At 41.1% G+C, this 21,538-nt stretch overlaps 1 protein-coding gene and 1 long non-coding RNA gene across 2 annotated transcripts; both read right to left on the bottom strand.

Annotated features, from left to right (window-relative positions):
- Window positions 1-8,726: 8,726 nt before the first annotated feature.
- Window positions 8,727-13,466, bottom strand: LOC122558604. Its single transcript, XR_006314198.1, has 2 exons — window positions 12,886-13,466; window positions 8,727-10,172 (listed from the first exon to the last, which is right to left on the bottom strand). It is a non-coding gene; the product is annotated as an uncharacterized LOC122558604 (long non-coding RNA).
- A 443-nt stretch (window positions 13,467-13,909) lies between these two features.
- LOC122558643 (mitotic spindle assembly checkpoint protein MAD1-like) lies at window positions 13,910-16,237 on the bottom strand. The gene is made up of 4 exons (XM_043707441.1): window positions 16,113-16,237; window positions 15,140-15,221; window positions 14,183-14,313; window positions 13,910-13,964 (listed from the first exon to the last, which is right to left on the bottom strand). Exons 1-4 carry the CDS (start codon window positions 16,235-16,237, stop codon window positions 13,910-13,912), a joined length of 393 nt encoding a protein of 130 aa, XP_043563376.1.
- Between the last annotated feature and the right edge of the window lie 5,301 nt (window positions 16,238-21,538).

The raw sequence follows: 21,538 nt of genomic DNA, 5'->3' as shown, positions 1-21,538 counted from the left end.
TCTGTGGGGGGCATGTCAGCAGAATGCAGGTTAGTGGTGCTGGTGGGGGCAGAAGTGGTGGCAGACACGGCAGTAGGGGTGGCGGAAGTCACTGAGCGTGTGACATCAGGGATGATGTGAGGGGCGGAAGTGATGTCACGTGTGATGCATGAGGAATTGAGAGGGGCGGAAGTGGTTGTGGGAGTAGCCATGATGGGGGCGGATGTGACATCATCAATCAGCGCGGCAGTGGCAGCTGCACCAGTCGCATGGCTAATGGCGTCTGAGCAGTTCCAGAGGCCGGGGAATCTTCTGGAATGTTTGAGGAGCGCTGGTTATGGAGGTGGGTAGATAAAAGTTTGTTGTACTTACAGTTTTTGATGTTTGAGATGGAGTTGAAATACTGTTTGTTGAGAGTATGAATTCTCCTGAGGATGTAGTACAGAGTGGGTCCTTTGCAATTCTGAGAGAGTGTGGCCCTCAGCTGAGGCAGGGCTGACTGTAGAGAGGTTAGGTGCCAGCGCATTGCTGCAAGCGTGGAGCGGATGATCTTGAAGGAGATGGTGTTTTTGAATCTGTAGTCTGTACTGTTTGCCCTGTTCGGGTCCGAACTCTGCTGGTTTAAAGGTGGTCCGGAGTCCGTGTGGGATGAGTTGGTTATGGAGGCAGGCACTGAGGAAGCAAATGTGGCTGTGGTAGCGAGTTTGTTTCAGGACATGGTTGAAGAGCTTCAGGGCAGAGGAAATGACCTGGGAGTTGCAGTGGGAGAGGAACTCCCTGAGATTCTTGTAGAGAGAAGAGGAAAACTTCTTCAAGGCAGGCATCCTTGCAAGAGGATTCGCAGTAGGGTTAAAATCAAAAGCTAGTCTAATGGTGAGCATGATCTACTGTCAATTGCCATCTGATTCACTCATGTCCTTTAGGGAAGGAAATCAACCATCCTTATCTGGTTTGGTCTATCTGTGACTCCAGTCTCTCAGCAACGTGGCTGACTCTTAAATGTCCTCTGAAATGGCCTAGTAAGCAACTCAGTTGCACTTACCTGCTAAAAGGTCTGATATTATGGTTGCACCTACACTAAAAGACTGCAGCAGTTCAAGACAGCACCTTCACCATCACCTTCTCATGGGTGATTAGGAATGGGTAATAAATGGTGTGCAAGACAGAAGTGCCCACATTCTACAAACAGACTTAAAAAGAAATCTGGGCCAGGGATTAGAAAAAAAAAATTTAAAAGCAGGAAAGGCCCAACAAGTCTAGTTCCTTTTCAGAGACCAACTCCTCCTGTGCACTGACCTATCCTTTTCTCCAGTGTATTAGGCCCATTTGGGGAAATGAAGGTTTTGCTGGGCAATTCCTGCCATGGGAAGAGAAATTGGATTCATGTCAACAGGGGCTCAGTGGATGATGTTACGAATTTGGTCGCGTAATTGTAGATTGGGAGGCAGAAAGTTAGAACTTGGTAATTGTAAAATGCTGCTGGCTGGGGGGGGAGAGATAGCATTGCATGGTCCCTGTAAAACTTGGCACTTTGTTTGTGCTTAGAGATTTAAAATGCAAGTACATAGAGAGCCCGAACTGAAACATTTGTCTCGAAAGGCCACACGGCAGATCAAGTAGTGGTTTTTATCAAGACAACAGGTTTTTGAATTTAGCCAACCAATTTGAAACAGGTACTTAGATACCAAAAGCTTATTAAATTTAAATCTGATGGTTTTGACAACATAGGTCCAATCCTGTTGTAAGAAATATTGATATGTCATCACTGGTATAAAAGGGAGCAGTTGGACAAAAAATGACCCCAGAGCTAGCTGCCATCCGCCAGAGCTAACAGCTCTCAGCACGCAAGAGACAAATTGGCTCTTACAATCATCTATGTATTAGAGAAAGCACCATCTAAATAATAAGTCCCAACAATGAAGAATCGAAGGAAAAGTCATTTTTAGCAGAAGACTTGATGGAAGAAGAAACAGAACATTCCAGAAGAAAGCACAGAACATTCCAGAAGACACATAACCTGGCTGTAATTTCGAGAGACTAAATTCTGTTTGTTTGTATGAGTAGGAATTGTATTTATTGGAACAGCATACCATTCAAATTTTGTTTTATTTGGGAATAGTTAGTAGTTAGAAGGGATTAATTCGGGTTGTTAACAGTTTAGTTAATTTGTTCACTGTTAGAGTTAGATAAATAAATTATTACTTGTTGATTTTAAAATGAGTGTCAGGGATTTATTTTATTTAACCACTAGAAGTTGCTGTGTAGCAAGTTATACCACTTTTCACACACTCTTTAGATTGTAGGGCGAGCTGCTCCTCTTTGGTTGTTTCGGTTTTAGTTCTCGGGGGAGGTCAACTTCCACTTTATAACAGATTGGGGGCTTCAGTCTGGGATTTGGACAGATTTAGACTTGGGGACTAGTATTCGAGGTCTTTAAAACTTAAGTGAGAAGTAGAAAATCTGTTTAATTACGGTTGCTTGTTGTTGGTTAAGTCAAAAGTGGTGAAATAGCTCTTTACATTTCTAAAGCGGTTGTCAAGAAAGTTAGAAAGGCAGAAAAAGGTGACAATTGTACTATTAGCTAACATGCTAAATTGGGTTTATTTAAGGATAATATGAAAGTTGAATTTGTAACAGAGTTGCCCAAGCGTTTAAGTATATCAGAGAAACAGTCAAGCACAGTGAAGTTGCAAAAAATTAAATTGGAAATGAGACAATTGGAGTTAGAAAGTGAACTTAAAGAAAGGAAACAGTTTGAATTACGGTTAAATGCAGAGGAAAAAGGAAAGAATATTCGAGTTAGAAAAGGTGAAGTTGGAACTTGAAGCAAAAAGACTTCAAATGACAGACGGAAAAGTAACAGACTGAAGTGATGATGAGCAAACTCATCGTAACCAACAGCCTGGTGGGGATACATCCAAATATGTCCAAACATTACCAAATTTCAATGAAAATGATGTAAAGGCCTTTTTCATTTCCTTGAAAAATTTGTGACACTGGTGAATTGGCCAGTGACTGCGTGGGTAATATTAATTCAGTCCACGTTGGTTGGCAGAGCTACTGAGATGTTTGCAGTGCTGACAGAGGTGGTGTCAGGAGAATATGAAGAAGTAAAAAAGGCTATTTTGAGCTGCCTATGAATTGGTACCAGAAGCATATAGACAATAATTCAGGAACCAGGTCAGACATATCGAGTTTGAAAGAATTAAGCAGAGCAAAGTCCATAGATGGATGAGAGCACTAAAGATAGCAAAGACATATGAGGCTCTTAGAGATATTATTCTGCTGGAGGAGTTTAAAAGCTCACTTCCAGAAGTGATAAGAATTCATGTTGAGGAACAGAATTTTAAAACAGTGAGAACAACTGCAGAGATGGCAGATGAATATGCATCAGTGCATAAATCCAAATCTAGCTTCAGACAGCAATTTCATTCCATAAGGGATAGAAATTGTTAAAGAGGGAAATCCTTCAATGAGAAACAAAAGGTAGACCACACTGGGAACTATTGACCAATATGAAAAAAGAAACCCAAGAAGGTGGAAAAGGAGTGAAAGACCTCAAGTGTTTTCACTGCAATAAGCTGGGACACACAAAGTCACAATACTGGTGGTTTAAGAAAGGCACTAGGAAAAAAGGATGGGGTAAAAGAGGCTAAACCAGTGGGATTAGTTAAGGCAATGAAGGGAATCCTGAGAGAAGTCCAGGAGCTGAAGGAGGGTGCACGGCCTAGTCACGGGCTGGATAGTAAGATAGTGCTCGGTCTTTTCAAAGACTTCACCTGTGTGGGTAACATTTGCTCAGGTGGAATAGGGGGAGTAGGTGAAGAAGTTAAAATATTGAGAGATACTATTAGAGAGAGACTAACTCCTGTAAGAGATGAAAATATTTGCAATCTTCTGAAGTATGGCCCAAGAGAGTGGTAATCTGGGGCATAAATGGAGAGATGAATAATGTTCCCCTGTGTAAGATAAGGCTGGAAAGTCCAATCCAGACTGGAGGAGTGATAGTGGGAGTGATGGAAAAACTGGCTATTACAGGAATCCAATTTATTCTTGGAAATGATACAGTTGGTTCACAGGTGGGAGTGATGCCCATTATAGTGGAAAAGTCAAAAGAAAACCAGAGAACTGAGGAGTTAAAAGAAAAATACCCTGGAATTTTTCCAATCTGTGTGGTGATAAGATCCCACAGCCATATGTTAAAACAAGAAGGGAGAACAAAAGAGAAAGATGAATCAGTTGAGGTCCAGTTAACTGACACGCTGTTTGATGAGCTGGTAAAGGAAAAACTAAGCAGGTAGAGGATCAGGCAGAGGTATTTAGTTCTGAAAGATTAATAAAGTTTATAACAAAAAGATGAGACAATAAAAGATTTATATCATAAAGCCTACTCAGAAAAAGAATCAGACTGCAATCCAGAATGCTATCAGCTGAAGGATAAAATCTTAAGGTGGAAATGGAAACCACAGCAGGGTAGTGCAGATGAGAACTGGGTGGAAGTTCACCAGATTGTCTTGCTGGTAGAATACAGACAGGAAATATTGCGGATATCATACAAATTACCTGTAGGAGGTCATCTAGGAGAGAGGAAGACTCAAGCTAAGATACAGAAGCATTTTTATTGGCCTAGATTACCTAAAGATGCAGTTGAATTTTGCCATACCTGTCAAACGTGTCAGATGGTAGGAAAACCACAGGCAGTGATAAAAACAGGACCTTTGATGCCAATTCCCACATTTGAAGAACCTTTTACACGGATTGTAATCAATTGTGTAGGTCTCCTCCTTAAAACCAAACATGGAAATCAGTATCTGCTAACCATAATGGATATGTCTACCAGCTTTCCAGGGGAAATTCCGATATGGAATGTCAAGTCAAAAATGATTGTGGAGGAGTTGCTTGCTTCCTTTACCCGTTATTGATTACCCAGGGAAATTCAGTCAGAGCAGGGTTCAATTTTACTGCCAAATCATTTGAGGTGGTCATGAATAGTTTAGGCATTCAACACTTCACATCAAGTGTGTACCATCTTGAACCTGAGGTAGCAATGGAAAGGTGGCATCAAACCCTAAAGAGCACATTGAGGTCTTATTGCCAGGATTACCTAAATGATTGGGATAAAGGTATTATTATATATTAATACTTTATATTTTTTGCTGTTAGAAATGCTCCAGATGAATCAAACTAGTTTACTCCATTGAAAGGCTAATTGGTTATTTTTCAAAACAACTCAATATCCACCAGAAAAAAACCCCTCTTTTTCAATGGTTGAATATTGAGTTTGGTAATGGCCTTACAACATTTTAATGTTTACATTGCAAACAATGCATCAGAGACTAATGTGCATATCGATTACAATCCTTTGACATTTCTGGAAAGATTTAAGGACAAGTGTACCAGATTATTTTTTATGAGTCTCGTGTCAGAAGATTATACACATTGCGGGTCATGAAAATATTATCGTAGATGCTTTATTGCAAGTTTTAAAGAAAAATGTTTACATAAGATAGAAACTGTAGCATTCAATGTTATATATAATTAGTATAAAATGTGTAACTGTAGATTAATGAGCCAAGGGTCTAGTAATGGAGTTAAGAGTTTAAAATAAAATAAGACATCTTTTCATAATGATGGTTCATTATTTTCTTAAGTAGGGGGGCGTGGGGAAGTGTTGCGAAGTTGAGTAGTGTAATTGTAGATTGGGAGGTAGGAAATTAGAATTTGGTTTGTAAAATTCTAAAATGCTAGGGAGGTGAGAGGCATTACATGGTCCCTTTAAAATATGGTGCTTTTTCTGTGCTCAGAGATTCAAAATGCAAGTACAGAGACAGCCCGAAACATTTGCATTGAAAGGCCATACAATAAGTAGGCCAAGCAGCACTTTTTAACCAAGACAAGTTCTTGAACTTAGCCAATCAATTTGAACCAGGCACTCAGATACTAATTTAAATTTAAATCTGATGGTTTTGACAACATAGGGCCACTGCTATTGTAAGTAATATTGATATGTCATCACAGGTATAAAAGAAGCAGGAAGTTAGACTAAGACCCTAAAGCTAACTGCCATCTGCCAGAGCTAAAAGCCCTCAACATTCGAGAGAGAAATTGACTCTCACCATCATCTCTGTATTAGAGAAAGCACTATCTAAAGAATAACGGTACCAATGATGAAGAATTGGAGAAAAGGCGTTTCTGACAGAAGCCTAGACAGAAGAAGGCACAGAAAATTCTGACAGACACATAACCTGGCTTCAATTTCAAGAGACTAAATTCTGTTTTTCTGTATATGAGTGAACTTGTATTTATTGGAATAGCATACCATTAGAATCTTGTTTTATTCAGTTAAAAATCACACAACACCAGGTTATAGTCTAACAGGTTTAATTGGAAGCACACTAGCTTTCGGAGCGACACTCCTCCATCAGGTGATAGTGGAGGGCTCGATCATAACACAGAATGTATAGCAAAAATTTGCAGTGTGATGTAACTGAAATTATACATTGAAAAATTGATTGTCTGTTAAGCCTTTCATCTGTTAGAATACAGTTTTATTCAGGAATAGTTAGTAGTTACAGAGGATTTATTCAGTTTAGTAAGTTTGTTCACTGTTAGAGTTAGATAAATAAATTGTTACTTGTTGATTTTAAAGTGTCAAGGATTTATTTTATTTATCACTAGAAGCTGCTGAAGAGCAGGTTACACCACTTTTCACACTCTTTTTACAGATTATAGTGCAAGGTGCTCCTCTTTGGTTGTTTCTGTTTTGGGTGGGGAGTCAACCTTTGCTTTACAACTGTAACACTTACTTTTGAGTGACAACGGTATGGGTTCAGCTCCCACTACGCAATAAACTAGGCCGGTATTTCGGTGCAGTACTGAGAGAGTGCTACACTGTTGAAGGTGACAGATTTTGGATGAAATGGAGACCTCATTCAAACTCTCAGTTCGATGTGAGAGATCCCAAGACACATTCTTGAGGATCATGGGTGTTCATTCCTGCTTTCTGGGCCAATACACAGTCCACAGTCAAAATTAAGAAAAGCAGATCATTTGGTCATTATCGCTTTGTAGTTTGTGAGATTTCTATAATATAACAAAAACTATTCTAAGTGCTTTTCATTAGTTATAAAATATCTTGAGACATGAAAAGGGGCACAGACAGCAAAAAGTATAATAGTGGATGGAATTAAGCTACGGATGTGGAATATATTCCTAGGTCCATCTTTCTTTACTGCTTGTCCTGACTCTTTGGACAGTGATATCCTGCCTGTGATGAGGTGACTATACACGAAATGTCCCAGCTAGAGACTGGCCTCCATGTAAGTTTGTCAAAGTTATTAACTCATGCATCGAGTCACAAGGCTACAGTGCTAACATCCAAAGAAAGTAATGGTAGCCAATGCTGGAAGGAAGGGAATCAGTGAGATGTAGGAGGTCAGAATTGGAGGAAAGCAGATATCTGGGAGGGCTGAGAGGTGACAGGAAGTTGTAGAAGCAAGGCTATGGAAGGATTTGAAAATGAAGAGAATTCTAAAATTGAGTGCTACTTATCTAGAAACAAATGTAGGTCATCAAATACAGAAGTGATGAGTGAATGAGAATTGGTACAAGTTAGGCAGCAGAGCTTTGCGTGAGCTGAAGTACTTCGGGAGAATTGAAGCCCTCCACACTGCAGTTAAAGTCTGCCCTAACATGAGTCAGAGCAGGAGATGTTTAATCCTTTCCGTCCAATGCTGTGCTTGTTCGATAAACAGTAAACCAGTTGTTTAGTGCCACCTATTGAGGACACAGCTTCATAATCAGAGAGTCTGAGTCAAAGATATGTACAGCACAGAAACAGACCTTTCGGTCCAAGTCATCCATGCTGACCAGATATCCTAATCTAGTCCCATTTGCCAGCATTTGGCCCATACCCCCCCCTTTTCATATACCTACCCAGATGCCTTTTAAATATTGTACCTGCCTCTATTACCTCCTCTGGTAGCTCATTCCGTACAAGCACCACTCTGTGTGAAAAGATTACCCTTTAAAGGTCCCTTTTTAAATCTTTCCCCTCTCACCTTAAAACTATGTTGTCTAGTTTTGGACTCCAGTTCTCTCTCTACGAATCCTTGCTGAAACAGGACCAATTAAAGCTGGTTACTGGCTGTAGGACAGATTTGTTTAAGTAAGTTAATAATTAGATAGGATATACTTGTTTAGCAAATGATTGACACAAGAAAATAAATAATCTAATTTATAATCTGTCTTGATAGTAATATATCACTAATTGACAGCCCTGTACTTCCTGCAGCATTGTTTACTGTCTCATATTGCTCCAGGGTCATAGTTCCATGTGAGCTGAACTCAGCACACTGAGAAGCTAAATCCCTTTCTCCCATCATTCCAACACTCTCAGGGAACAGGAGGAACCTTGTTCCTGCAGTAAAACAGGGGCTTCTTTGTTTCCCCCACCCCCACCTCAAATCAGTCAGCTTGTCTACAGCCCTGCCTCCCAATGGCTCCAGAATCCTCCCCACCACCCCACAGATTCCGACATCTATCTGAACCTATAACTGACTGGGATTCTGCATCTGCACAAAAGCACGGGATTTTAAATCTGTTTGAAATGTGACAGGAATTCTTTCTTTCTTTCTTTCATTCGCCCTGCACCTTTCACACTCTGCAGAAATTTCAGGAGTGTTAAGTAAAAACAAAAGGCTGACCAAAGTTTATACCAGTTATCGTGTTAAATCAGACACAATATGTTAAAAAACATATTTATTTAATTTGCTAGCATCATGATCAATCTCATGATCAATATCAGCAGAAAGATGTCAGGCACTTTCACAGCAGCAATATTTCTGCTAAGTTTTTAACCAGATTTATGGAAGCGTAGGATAAATGCTCCAAACAACATCTCCCAATCGATGGCAGAGTCTAGAAATGGTTTCAGGCATTAACCCCATTGCAAGCTCTATAACGATCCTGTGCTTCATTACTGTAAATTAAACCTTCATTACTGGTTGTTTCAACAACAGACTGCAGATATTTTAATTTAATAGTTAATTTCCACTGCAGTGTATGAGAAGTTATTCTTCAACATGTTAGAAATTAGGTCATCAGCAAATGAGAGGGAGATTTTTAAAAAATATATAAAGAGATCTGCATTGGAATATTGAGAAAACAGATCTGGACTAGATAAGTGAATGGGTAGAAGTGCTTAGAAACCAGTTCTGCATGGCCCAGACTGGAGTGCTTAGGGAGAGAGTAAAGCTCCCTTTCCACTGTCCCACATAATAGGCCCCATATCTGAGTTAGGTACAAGAGCAGCTATCCCTCATGAACTGTCTTCTATTGTCCACATCAGTCGATTGATCATCTCATCAAGATTGCCACTTGAGAGCAGCATTAAGGCAGTTCTCGTGCTTTGGATTTAAATCCAGATGAAACCAGCCAGGCACCTTCAATAGGTTCTCCCAAACATCTGAAGCCCACCACCCAAATTTAGCTCCAGTACTCACAGCTAAGAGTAAGGCACTGACAAGCTGAGCCAGGCATGTCTGGCCTGATAGCATTGGGTGTGCACTTCCCTATCCCCCAATGAATTCAATAACAGTGTCAGCAGAGCTTCTCCTGCTCCAGCAGGCAACACCCCAATGGCCAAAGCCAGTACAGACTCTAGAACCAGCCATAACACTGACCACTCCCAATACTGGGTGCAAATCCCAGCCGACAAGACCAGCAATATGTCGGCATTTCAGGGAAAGTGCGATAAACTTTGGCCATCTTCTGCAACAGCAATCCAGAAGCTATCATTTCAAGGTTTGGGAAGCACCAACATATTGGGCATACCCACAGGCCTTCTCCACTCCCCACCTTCATAACTGGACTCTCCAATATCTGTGCCAGGTCCAGTCAGTAATCGAACATGTTAACTATGGGGATGTATGCTACCTCGGACTTCTCCTATCCCCTTTCCACACCCAGTGGTCATCTGCCTTCATGCTTCAGCTCAACACGTTCAAGTTTGTTGGTCACACAAAGTCCATATCAGGTGGAATGTTGGTTCTTTTGGTACTGTGCGTTTCCTTGTCATTGTCTGGAACAGCTTCATCCTCAGGCTGCTTGGCATCATGGGCCTGGATGGTCTTATTCAGTTCCTGGTGAGCTCGACGCACTAAGTACAACATCATGGCAACACTGATGAAAATCTGGAGGAAAATGGATACAATGGGTCTGTGTAAAATCCTGTGAAATGACTTCTCCATACCTGTCCAATCATATTATTCACAGAAGAAAATTAATTTGACTTCTTCATCTTATTGCCCTCCAAATAGCCCTCCCCTTGACCCAGCTCCCCCACCCCCCTAGCCCCACATCCCCATTCTTCATGTGCATGCTTTGAAAACAAATATGACCTTGCTATTCAACAACAGGGACCATCACTGCCCATTCAAACACTCAACTGTACTCTGTTCAAGCACACAACATCCAGCAGGGGGCAGTGGATCGTTATCTGTTCAGACATTTCTTACTGTTCTGGCCCAAGGAATTGAGGACAATTGCAGTTTGATCTCAGACTCCCTAAGTGAGCATTTAGCAAGAGACGGAGTGGTGGAGTCTTCAAGCCAGGAATAAAATCAAAGTACTGTGGATGCTGAAAACATTTTTAGAAAATGTGGGAAAAACGTGGCTGGTCTGGCAGCCTCTGTGGAGTCAGAATCAGAGTTAACCTGTCAATTCCCATAAGTGGGTTCCAAACCAGAGCCATTTCAGACTTGAATTGTTGAATTTATAGATCTTCGTACAGATCTTCCAGCCTGTTTAGCTGACTACTACCTGCAATGATCTTTATACCTACATGATCTCGGCCTTTAACCACGCTTCACGTAAGGACTTCAAATGGTCGGCATACTCTTTGTGAAATCGTACTGGTGATTAAATAATATTTAATATAGGGCAGAGTTACATTTCAAAGAACGGCCTGGATAAAAAGCTCCCATTATGTCCAGATTTCCCTCAGGATCACATTCCCAGTGGCTGGTCCTTGGACCATGGTGAGAAATGTTGCTTATGCAATGATGGAATATGCGGTGTCTACTTACGGACTCTCAGTCTGACCTCCTGATATCAACTTTGGTCCTTCAGAAAATAAAACTGTGGGGCTAATTGCTCAAACATACGGGGCATTTTCAGATTATTTTCTAACTGACCTACTCAATGATGTTACAGCACTCTTCTGGAGCAACTGGAGTGTTAGCCTAGACCTCCTGGCTCAGAGCAGGGACACTGCCACTGCACCAAAAGGGCCTAACAGGGCAAGTTCACTCATTGTGAGGATACTTAAAAAACCTGTTCCCCAATAGGGTTGCACATTGGCTCAGCAGTTAGCACTGCTGCCTTACAGCAGCAGGAACCAAATTTGATTCCAGCCTTGGGCAATTGTCTGCGAGAATTTTGCACATCTTTCCTGTGTCTGTGTGGGTTTCCATCGGGTGCTTCAGTGTCCTCCAACAGTCTAAAGATGTGCAGGCTAGTTGGATAGCCATGGGAAATGCAGGGTTACAGGGATAGGATAGAGGGATGGGATGCTCTCTGGAAGGGGCAGTGTGAACTTGATGGGCCGAATGCTTCCACACTGTAGGGATACCATGAAACATCATTGGAATACCCTCCTGAAATACAACAGCCTCCATCTCCTGTGAAGCAGCCCCTGCCACTTAGACGCCCCACCTCCATTCAGATGGCCCTCCCAGAGGAAAGAGCAATAGAGTTTCACAAATAGATGGAGCACCCAGTCTGCCAAGAATATGTCCTGAGGAAGTTCTATCTGGCATGTAATATCACTCAAACAGGTTTACTACTTAACCTTATATTCACATACAAATAAACTTTCTGCATACCAGTCAGCCAAGCTACAAACTACAATGAATGGCCATGTTCCAAGAAAACTGCAGGATTTCACTTTTCTGTGAGTCTAAACTTGCTTATTAATCATAGAATTATTACAATGCAAAAGGAGGCCATTAGGCCTGCACCGGTTCTATCACCTAGGACCATTCTCCTGCCTTTTCCCCTATTCCTGTGCACCATTTCTACCCAAATAACCATCCAACACCCCTCTTCAATGTCTCAATTGATCATTTCTCCGCCACATTTCCAGGCAATGCTTCCCCCACCTAATTACTTGCTGTGTGAGGAAGCGTTTGCTCACGTCACATATGCTTCAGTTACATATCACTTTAAAAATATGTCATCTCATTCTTGTTTCTTTTACAAGGAGAAATAGTTTATTTCTATCTACTTGATCCAGCCCACTCACGATTTTGAAAACCTCCATTAGATCTTCTTCTGTCCAAGGAGAACAGCCCCATAACCATCTTGTTATGGTTCCAGGTATGATTATGCATTTCATTTTAAATTTTAGTATATTTATTTATTCTTGGGATGTGGCCAATGGGAGCAAATCTAGCATTTACTAACATTCCCCGATTACGCAAGCGAAGGTGGTGGTACTCCTACAGCATTAAAGAGTGAGTCCCAGGGTTTTGACTGAGATGATGATGAAGGATTCGGCACATTCCAAGTGATTTGATCCATCCACTTGACAGCCAGCTTTCGAATTGCAATTGCAGTTTTCACATTAATTTTAATGGGCATCAATTATTCTACGCACAAGTACATACAGCTATATTCTGGTTTGCTCCTGAGGGCTTCAGCAATAATGGATTTACTGCATAAAGCAGAAATTTTCAGGTTTAAAGAATGCAAGTAATTCAAACAGTACATCACGTACTGTTCACATTCTATCAATGCAACAGATAAGCTACTATAACCCCAAAATGGTCACTTAACCTATTTTTCAGTTTATCACACACTTCGAGTTGCAAACACAAAAACACAGCTGAGTAACCATTCACTCACCCACAAGCCAGCACTGTCGATAAAAGCGTGGACATGAAAAGAATTTTTAATGTCAAAGAGTCGAGTGTTTTACAAGGAGAAGAGCTGGACACAGGATGATGTGCTAGAAAGTGAAAGAAAGAGACTGATAACTTCACAACAGCAAGAGTGATTAGAGAGAAAGGTGGATTAAAGAGATAGTCAGGAAGAGTGGACGGAGAGAGTAAGGATAGCATAGAGAGAAGGGTGTAAGGGGGAAAATGAATGTAATGAGGGGCAATCAATGGAGAAGGTGAAACAGAATGCACAAACAGACCAAGGGAGTGTGGACAGAAGGACTGAGGGAAATTGGACAGAGAGAGTGAGGAAGAGGGATTGGACAGACGGATTGAGTGAGAGGGAGGGAGATTTTGCAGAGACAGTAAAGGGAAGTGGACATACGGAGGGATTGTGGTAATTGGGATTGTGGATGAGAGTGAGAGGACTAGTGGCCAGAGAGAGTGTGAAGGAGTGAGGGAGAGTGGACAGTGGATGTGTGAAGAATGAAAGAGACTACCTGCGTGAACGAGGAAGGGAGTGATGGACACAGGACATGAGGGAGAGCCGTTGGGAGGGAGGGTGAGAGAGTAGTCAGAGAGAGGGGGTGGCAGAGAGGACAGAGGAGGAGGGTGGCAGAGCAGAGAGAGAAGGTGGCAGAGCAGAGAGAGAGGGAATGGCAGAGCGGACAGAGAGAGAGTTTCATTCCTTACTCCATTACCAGCATCGAAAATCTTCCATAAAATCAAAATACAAAAACACTGGAAATCTGAAAGAGAGAGAGAATATTGGAGAAACTCAGCAGATCTGGCAGCATCTGTGGACAGAGAACTTCTTCAGTTCTGAACAGTAGTACCAGACTTGAAATGTTAGTTCTGTTTCTTTCTCCACAGATGTAGCCAGAAGTTTCTTCATCCCTCTTTAGTATCAAAGATCTTATTTCATTTTGCAAAGAAGTTGACAGTTTCTCTCAGAAATGGATAATAGCTCAAAAACGTACAGAGAGCATTTAACCATATTTGATGTAAGTGTAACAATTCTCCAGGACCAGCTGTGCAAGTGATCTTAAACGAATACAGGTACATTAAAAAGCAGCATTGTACAAAGGTTCAATGAGAATACACCATATTCACAGATTAGTCTCTTATGATCAAATAGGCTGATCTGAATTTGAGGGATATCATGTTTGCCTTTAATTCAGCATATTTCATGAAAATATTGCATGTTATAATCAAGATGCTTCACCAGAAAAGTGACTAATCAGATGATCACATTTATTTACCTGCAATAGGCATTCTTCTCCTTCAGCTGTCGAAGCTCTTTCTCCAGTTCAGGAATTCGACCTAGATCTGACCGCATGTTCTTTACAATCACAGAGTCTTGTTCTTGCTGAGTCATTTTATTCTCTAATTCCTGTAAAATTAAGAAACCAGACATAAGCATTGGAATTTTTAAGCTTTATTTTCTCATTTTCATTTTGCCTTATATTCTCCAAATAATGTTCCAGGCAACATGATTTTGTGGATGCAAGCAGTATCATCATACTTCGTCCAACTTTTGAGTTCCATTGTAGTCAATCATTCAGTAGTAAATCATGATGGATTACTCAAAAACAGGGAACATTACTGCTAAATTCAATCTATTCTCACTCTCACTTATTACAACAGTAGCCAGTGGATAAAACTTGGAAACATAAACAGTTAATGATCTCTTCCCCTTCACACATTCAAAGTTCTCAGGTTTGACTACAGCAGTCTATTGGTACCCACAACTGAGTAAAGCTCAATGGGAACTGAAATATGAGCTCTTAGTCCACGTGGTTTAAGTACTTCAGCACCAAAACACAGAGTATATCACAAAATCTTACTGAATCACCATTTTACTCAATTACTGAAAAATGTGTTGCTGGAAAAGCGCAGCAGGTCAGGCAGCATTAAAGGAGCAGGAGAATCGACGTTTCGGGCATAAGCCCTTCTTCAGGATTCCTGAAGAAGGGCTTATGCCCAAAACGTTGATTCTCCTGCTCCTTTGATGCTGCCTAACCTGCTGCGCTTTTCCAGCAACACATTTTTCAGCTCTGACCTCCAGCATCTGCAGTCCTCACTTTCTCCCATTTTACTCAATTACTCAAGCCCTTCGTCAAGCAGCTCATTTAGCAACATCCATTACTCTGCAATGACAAACAGAATATCCTGTTCACTTTCTTGAGAACAGTGAGAATAATCAAACTGTTGCTCACCTTCAATTTCTGCTCATTCTCAGCATTAACCACTTGAGCTGCTTCAAGAGTCTGAATCTTTTGCACAGCCTCTTGCCACTTCCTATTTTGGGAAAGGAGACAAAATTTAAAACAAGTTAGGTCACAGAAATCTCCAAAAATAAAAGAGGTAACATAAGGAGATTCCTTTTGTTTTAAATTTCAGTTTTATTTTTTCATGGGTCTATGAATCTCTACCACTCTTCTTTGCAAAATTTCAACAGAGTCTTTCTTCTGTTCCTACGTCTCAGCCACATACGTGAGAAAAATTCCATTCAATCTCCTTCTGAAGCTGACCTTAACTAGGGCAGTACTAACATCGTACATTCAGCTGAAGTTTCCCTAAGTTAGGGCAGTCAACTTTTACTTGGATTCCACTCCTAAATTTTATACCTCTACAGAAAATGATAGATCAAGTTCATTTGTAAAGCCCACAGAAATGATTGGCCTTTTGACATTTACTATCTTGGCTCACCTATGAATAATGGTCACGGCTGAGGCAGCAGAGGACAACTACGCCAGTAAATCCAAACCTAGAGATGCAGTCTATTTAACAAAAGACAGAGACTGCAGATGTCAAGCCACGCCAGGATAATGGAGACAGCAGCCATTTCAAACTGCTCTGTTGCCTGATGATGCTGAATGAAGATAATGGCAGTCTGTGGACTCTTATGGGACTAGGACGAAAAACTGAAGGCTTGCCAGTTGCATTGGAACCAAATTCCAAGATAAGTCAACACCATCAAGAGGCAATGGGAGATAAAATGAAATTGCAAAGAAATTCTTTTGTTTTAAGATTTTAAAAGTTAATACATTTGTAGCTTTCTTTCCAGGTTCAAAAACTCCAACTACATCAAGAATGGTTTTGTGAATGAAATAGAGATAGAGATAGAGATTAAAACAATCAGTATAATTCTGCTTAATGGTACATATAATGGTTTATTTTTGGACTTACTTGTGTTGCACTTCCACTTGCTCATGTAGCTCCTGGCGCTCCGTGTGCAATGTTGTCAGCTGCATTTCCTGAGCCATCTGTTGCTGTTGCTGTTCTGATATCTTAGCCTTAAGGACATCAATCATCTACATTATAGCACAGAGAAAACACCATAATGAGAGGAAACATTCAAACAATCATGTCCAAACTTCAACTTGCAGGAATATGTTAACCATTGGGGGTACGTCTTTTATTAGTTAATTTTGCACACTTGTAATGGAGACATAATAGTATTTTAACTTTTTGAAACACCAAATGGACAAAATCTCTGCCTGACAAATGTTAAATGTTGTGTAACTATTGCTATTTCAAAGTAAATACAAAATAAGGAAAGCACTTACTTGTTGTCAGCCATAATGATATAAAGGGTGGATGGTCATAGGAGCATACTTATAGAGTCTGCTCGGTCATTCAATCATGGCTGATAATGTTTCTCAAACCCATTCTGTCTTGCCTTGTCTCGTCTCTGTAACCCTTGACCCCTTACTAATCAATAACCTATCCGTCTTAAATACTCACAATGACTTGGCCTCCACAGCCCTCTGCAGCAATAAGTGCCACAGATTAACCACATTATGGCTGAAGAAATTCCTCATCTCAGTCCTAAAGGGTCGACCATTCACTTTGAGGCTGTGCCTAGTTTCTAGTTTCTCCTACTAGTGGAAAGATCTTCTCCATGTCCATATCCAGGCATCTCAGTATTCTGCAAGTTCAATCAGATCCCACTTTATCCTTCTAAACTCCAAGTATAGATCCTCAACCACCCTTAATATGACAAGCCCTTCATCCCCAGGGTCATCCTTGTAAAAGTCCTCTGGAATCCTTCCAATGCCAGCAGATCCTTCCTTTGATATGGGGCTCAAAACTGCTTTCAGTATTCCAAATGTGATCTGACCAGAGCCTTATACAGGAATGTATTTCTCCTCGTTTTCTAGTCGTCTTGAAATGAATGCTAACGTTACACTTGCCTTCCTAACTGCCAACTGAACCTGCATTTTAACTTTAAGAGAATCCTGAACTCAGACTCCCAAGTTCCTTTGTGCTTCAGGTTACTGAAGCTTTTCTCCATTTAGAAAATTATCTACACCTCTAATCTTCCTACCAAACTGCATAACTTCACACTTTCCCACACTATATTCCATTTACCAATTCTTTGCCTACCCTCTTGTGGTGAAAGGGTTAAAATTATGTCCCAATACATGTGTGATGTGCCAAGCAGTGGAATGTGGTGAAAGGGTTAAAATTGTGTCCCAATACATGTGTGAATCTAATCGAAAATGGAAGGTGTCGCTTAGTCCCGTGTGAATCTTATTACACACCTCCCCGTGTGAATCTTCTTATCTGTATGTAACCAGAATGGAATGTGTTTTTTAGCCTTGCTCTGCTGTTCACATGAATGTTTATATCTGGAAAAGAGTATATCAGCTGGAAAGGTCTCCAGTTCGGTTGAGTCTGCTCCGGGGTTACGTTTAACCGCCGAGCGTGGGTTGTTGGCAACCGCTCTACGAGAACTGACGGCTCCCAGTTCCGGTAACATGTAGAGTGAGTATAAGCCAGACCCGGGAGTCTGCTCCGGGGTTACGTTTAACCGCCGAGCGTGGGTTGTTGGCAACCGCTCTACGAGAACTGACGGCTCCCAGTTCCGGTAACACGTAGAGTGAGTATAAACCAGACCCGTTGTAAGTACGAGACCTGGTTGTGGCGACGCTGCGGGGAATAAAACACTTATATTCTAGCAGACTCGCCTCTTGGCTGTTTGTTCTGTGTCAGACTACTTTCCTGCGAGCCTGGTCCTTGACCTTGAGAATTTTTTAAAACAGTGGTTAGCACTGCTACCTCACAACACCAAGGACCAAGGTTCGATTCCAGCCTTGGGCAACTATCCATGTAAAGTTGCTCTGTGTCTGCATGGGTTTCCTCTGGTTTCCTCCCACAGTCCAAAGACGTCCAGGTTAGGTGAAATGGCCATGCTAAATTGCCCATCGTCTTAGTCAGATGGAAATGGGTCTGGGTGGGTTATTCTTCAGAATGTCAGTGTGGAATTGTTAGGCCGAAGGACCTGTTTCCACACTATAGGGAGTCTAATATGCCATCTAGTTTTGAACTCTCCCATCCTGGGGGAAAGACCCTGACTATTCACCCTATTTATGCCCCTCATGATTTTATAAACCTCTATAAGATCACCCCTCAGCCTCCAACGCTCCAGGCAAAGTAGCCCCAGCCTATTCAGCAGCTCCCTACAGCTGAAACCCTCCAAACCTGACAACATCCTTGTAAATTTTTTCTGAACCCTTTCAAGATACACAACATCCTTCCTCCAGCAGGGAGACTAGAATCTTGATGTAGGTGATGGTGAGCTGCCTTATTGAACTGTCACATCTGTGGGGTGTCAACTCTTATGCACACAGAGAAGAATCTAATGGCCCTCCAGTGCTACCCTCTGGATTACCATACCTGCCCTAATAATCACAGTCATAGTCTCCTGCTTCTAACCACAAGTCACATCTGATGCACTTAAGGGATGTCACTACCTGTTGGAAGAAAGTGTTAAGGAAACTTTCTCTCTGTCTGATGCATCACAGGGTCTGAAGCTCAGACTCCAGTTCATCAACACTGTGCTAATTTTCTCAAGCAACAGATATTTATTGTTCTTGTTGTTGCTGTGGATCACAGCATGAGTGTTTCAGCTGTAGAACATCACCTGCTTTGTCATTTCTATTTTTTTTTAAACTAATTAGGTTTTCAAGTTTCACTCAATTGTCCATTTATGCTTTTTAACAGAGACAACAGCCTTGTTTAGTTTATAAAATATGTTTAAGTCTTTACTGTCACTCTGTGTATACCTAACCCACCTCGCAGTCAAAGTTTAATGAATTCATCAGAGGAACAGGAACACATAATCCAGGCCAACAACTCTAACAGAGTGCAGTGGGGAACTGCATCACAGGGAGTTTGTCTTTTGGATTAGATATTAACCGAACAGAACATCTCCCTTCTCAGTGAAAGATTGCATGGCACTGATTTGAAGAAGAGCAGGAGAGATCTCCCCGGTGTCCTGACAAATGTTTATCCCTCAACATCAATAAGAACAGCTTATCCAACCATCAGCTATTTGCAGGATTTTGTTGTGCAGAAATTGCTTGGCAGGTTTCCTACAATGCAACAGTTGACTATATATTCCAAAAGTATTTGGGTTGCTTTATAAGTATTATCTTTCTATTTGTCTTTATTCCTGCAGCCATGTGATTGATAAAGCCCTTCAGTCTTTGATTCTTAAAGTAATTTGTTACTTATGGCTTTTCTGGCAGCAATTCCCACCATTCAGAACGCACCAGTATGATGTGTGGGCTCAGTATGGAGACTCTGCACTGACAGAATCATAACATTGTATAACTTTCAAGATCAGGTCCTTTGGGAAGAACATTCAGCAGCTTTCCATGCAACTCTGCCAGAGTGTTTGCTTAGCTCAATTCACTAAGCTCTTTAAGGTCTAGACATTGTATGCTGCACATTATCTAACAGCTTTCAACTGTGGGACTTTCATTATCCGTACATTCAGAAACTCAAAGCAAATAACTCGTTTTTAAAAGGAGACATTTTTTCTTCACCGCCATATTTAACATCTCTTACTCCAGCTGTTTTCAGTGATGCTCATGAACCAAAGCCATTAAAGGAAAATGTCTATGATGCTCTCCAGCTGTTTGCACACTGCTATAAAAGACATTAGGTTTTTGACCTTGGCTTTTAAACAGAAGTGCATTAGTAAATTTATACAACCTTGTTACATTACTGGAGAGGTTTTTTCCTCTACATTTGTCACCCATTTTTTTCACAGCTCAGTCCTAACGCCTTACTGAGTGGCCCAATTGAACATAACACCCACAGATTCCTCCCTTTCAGACAATAAGCCAAATCTCCTTGGAAAAGTAATGGCAAGTAACCAACACACATTGATATCTGTAAAGCAGACAGCAGGTTCAGGGGAAAACAGCAGATATCATGATTTGAAAATTGTCAGAACCTGTCAGCCAATTCTTGTCATCCCACCATTTGTTTTGCATAGGCAGCATTGTGCTCAGAGACCACTGTTAACTTTAAGTGCTTGCTGGGCTTGCACAATGCCCATCAAACTCACCACAGAAAACTAAGGTTCATAATTAACTGAGGAAGATAATATTTAAACAGTAGAATTTTTGCTCAAACAATGTCAACTTCTCTCATTTGGAAAGGGTACACTTTAGAGTACAATGTCTCACTTGGGAGTACATCTTCCTGGAGATTAAATTTTAAATGACTTGAACATTTTTAAATTTTGTTTTGGAAGATTCCTTTGAGTTTTCTTTCTCCTTTCTCGTTCTTAGTCCAATTTTTTTTAACTTCTCTATTTCTTCCTCCATCAAGCCTATGTTTATTTCCCAATACTTAAATCTCACTAGCTGAAGAAGCACATTTTTGATCTCATTGTTCCCAAAAGGTCCCAGATGCAGAGTTTTCTTCATCACACTATCTGCAGCTTACACTTCTTGCAAGTTGCATAACTAATTCCAGTCGTGCTGAACATTAACAGTAAGTCTAACAGTTCATGCTGTGAGATGACTCACTGCAATGAGATTCATGTTATGAACCTTATAGTTCAGTCTAAGTGATTCTGGCAAACAACTATGCTGGGACTGGGGAGCAAAACAGGCTTCCTAATTTTTCAACAAGCCTAAATTTAAACAGTATTATCTAGCATCACCATTTCATGCACAGAATAAGTGCAGACCATTCAGCCCAACTGGCTGAGGACAGTGTTTACACATCATGTTGTTTATGGGTCTGAAGGAGTTAACAGTTGATTGAGGACATTAAGTATCAGCCACTGTGATAATGGCACAGGAATCTGGTCACAGTAAAAGGAGGAGCTGTCGAAAGGTGTGTCAGGGCGGACCGAGAACTGGAAGGGGCATGGGGTGGACCGAGAACCGGAAGGTGGGTAGGGGCGGGCTGCCTTAGAGCGGTCGGAAGGTGGGAGGGGCGGGGGCTTGCTGGGTCTGTATTGTCTGCACTTTTGTATGTAACGGTATTGTCTAATGTATAAATGTCATTGTCACTGTCTTGTCACATGTGGAACTGGGATTTGAGGTTTGTCCTCCTCTCCCTGTAAAATGGTTGAACGGTAGGGTTCGGGGCCTAGCTTTGCTGCTCCTCTCCCTTGTAAAACTGCTGTCTTTTGTGTACAGCTGTCAATGTTTTTTGTAAACTGTTTTGTAATTTGTTTAATAAAATTAAAATAAAAGGAGGAGCTGGTTGGAGACAGACCGGAGGCACTGTGCTCCTAACTGTCTCTGCAATAATGTGGGCCATATTCCTGGAAGCTGTAAAAAGTGCAGCAATGCAATGAAATT

The sequence above is a fragment of the Chiloscyllium plagiosum genome, chromosome 17 (genome assembly GCF_004010195.1).
Source record: "Chiloscyllium plagiosum isolate BGI_BamShark_2017 chromosome 17, ASM401019v2, whole genome shotgun sequence".
In the NCBI taxonomy this organism is placed as follows: domain Eukaryota; kingdom Metazoa; phylum Chordata; class Chondrichthyes; order Orectolobiformes; family Hemiscylliidae; genus Chiloscyllium; species Chiloscyllium plagiosum.
The sequence above is the reverse complement of the archived record's forward strand: the minus strand, read 5'-3'. Positions and strand labels throughout refer to the sequence as shown.

What these genes read in the sequence shown, in the direction of transcription:
- LOC122558643 (XM_043707441.1), bottom strand. Translation starts at nt 16,237, where the DNA reads ATGATTGATGTCCTTAAGGCTAAGATATCAGAACAGCAACAGCAACAG. An exon ending in CAAGTGGAAGTGCAACACAA is followed by an intron (nt 15,222 to 16,112) that starts GTAAGTCCAAAA and finishes TTCCCAAAATAG; the next exon opens with GAAGTGGCAAGAGGCTGTGC. An exon ending in GAGAAGAATGCCTATTGCAG is followed by an intron (nt 13,965 to 14,182) that starts GTAAATAAATGT and finishes TATTCGTTTAAG; the next exon opens with ATCACTTGCACAGCTGGTCC.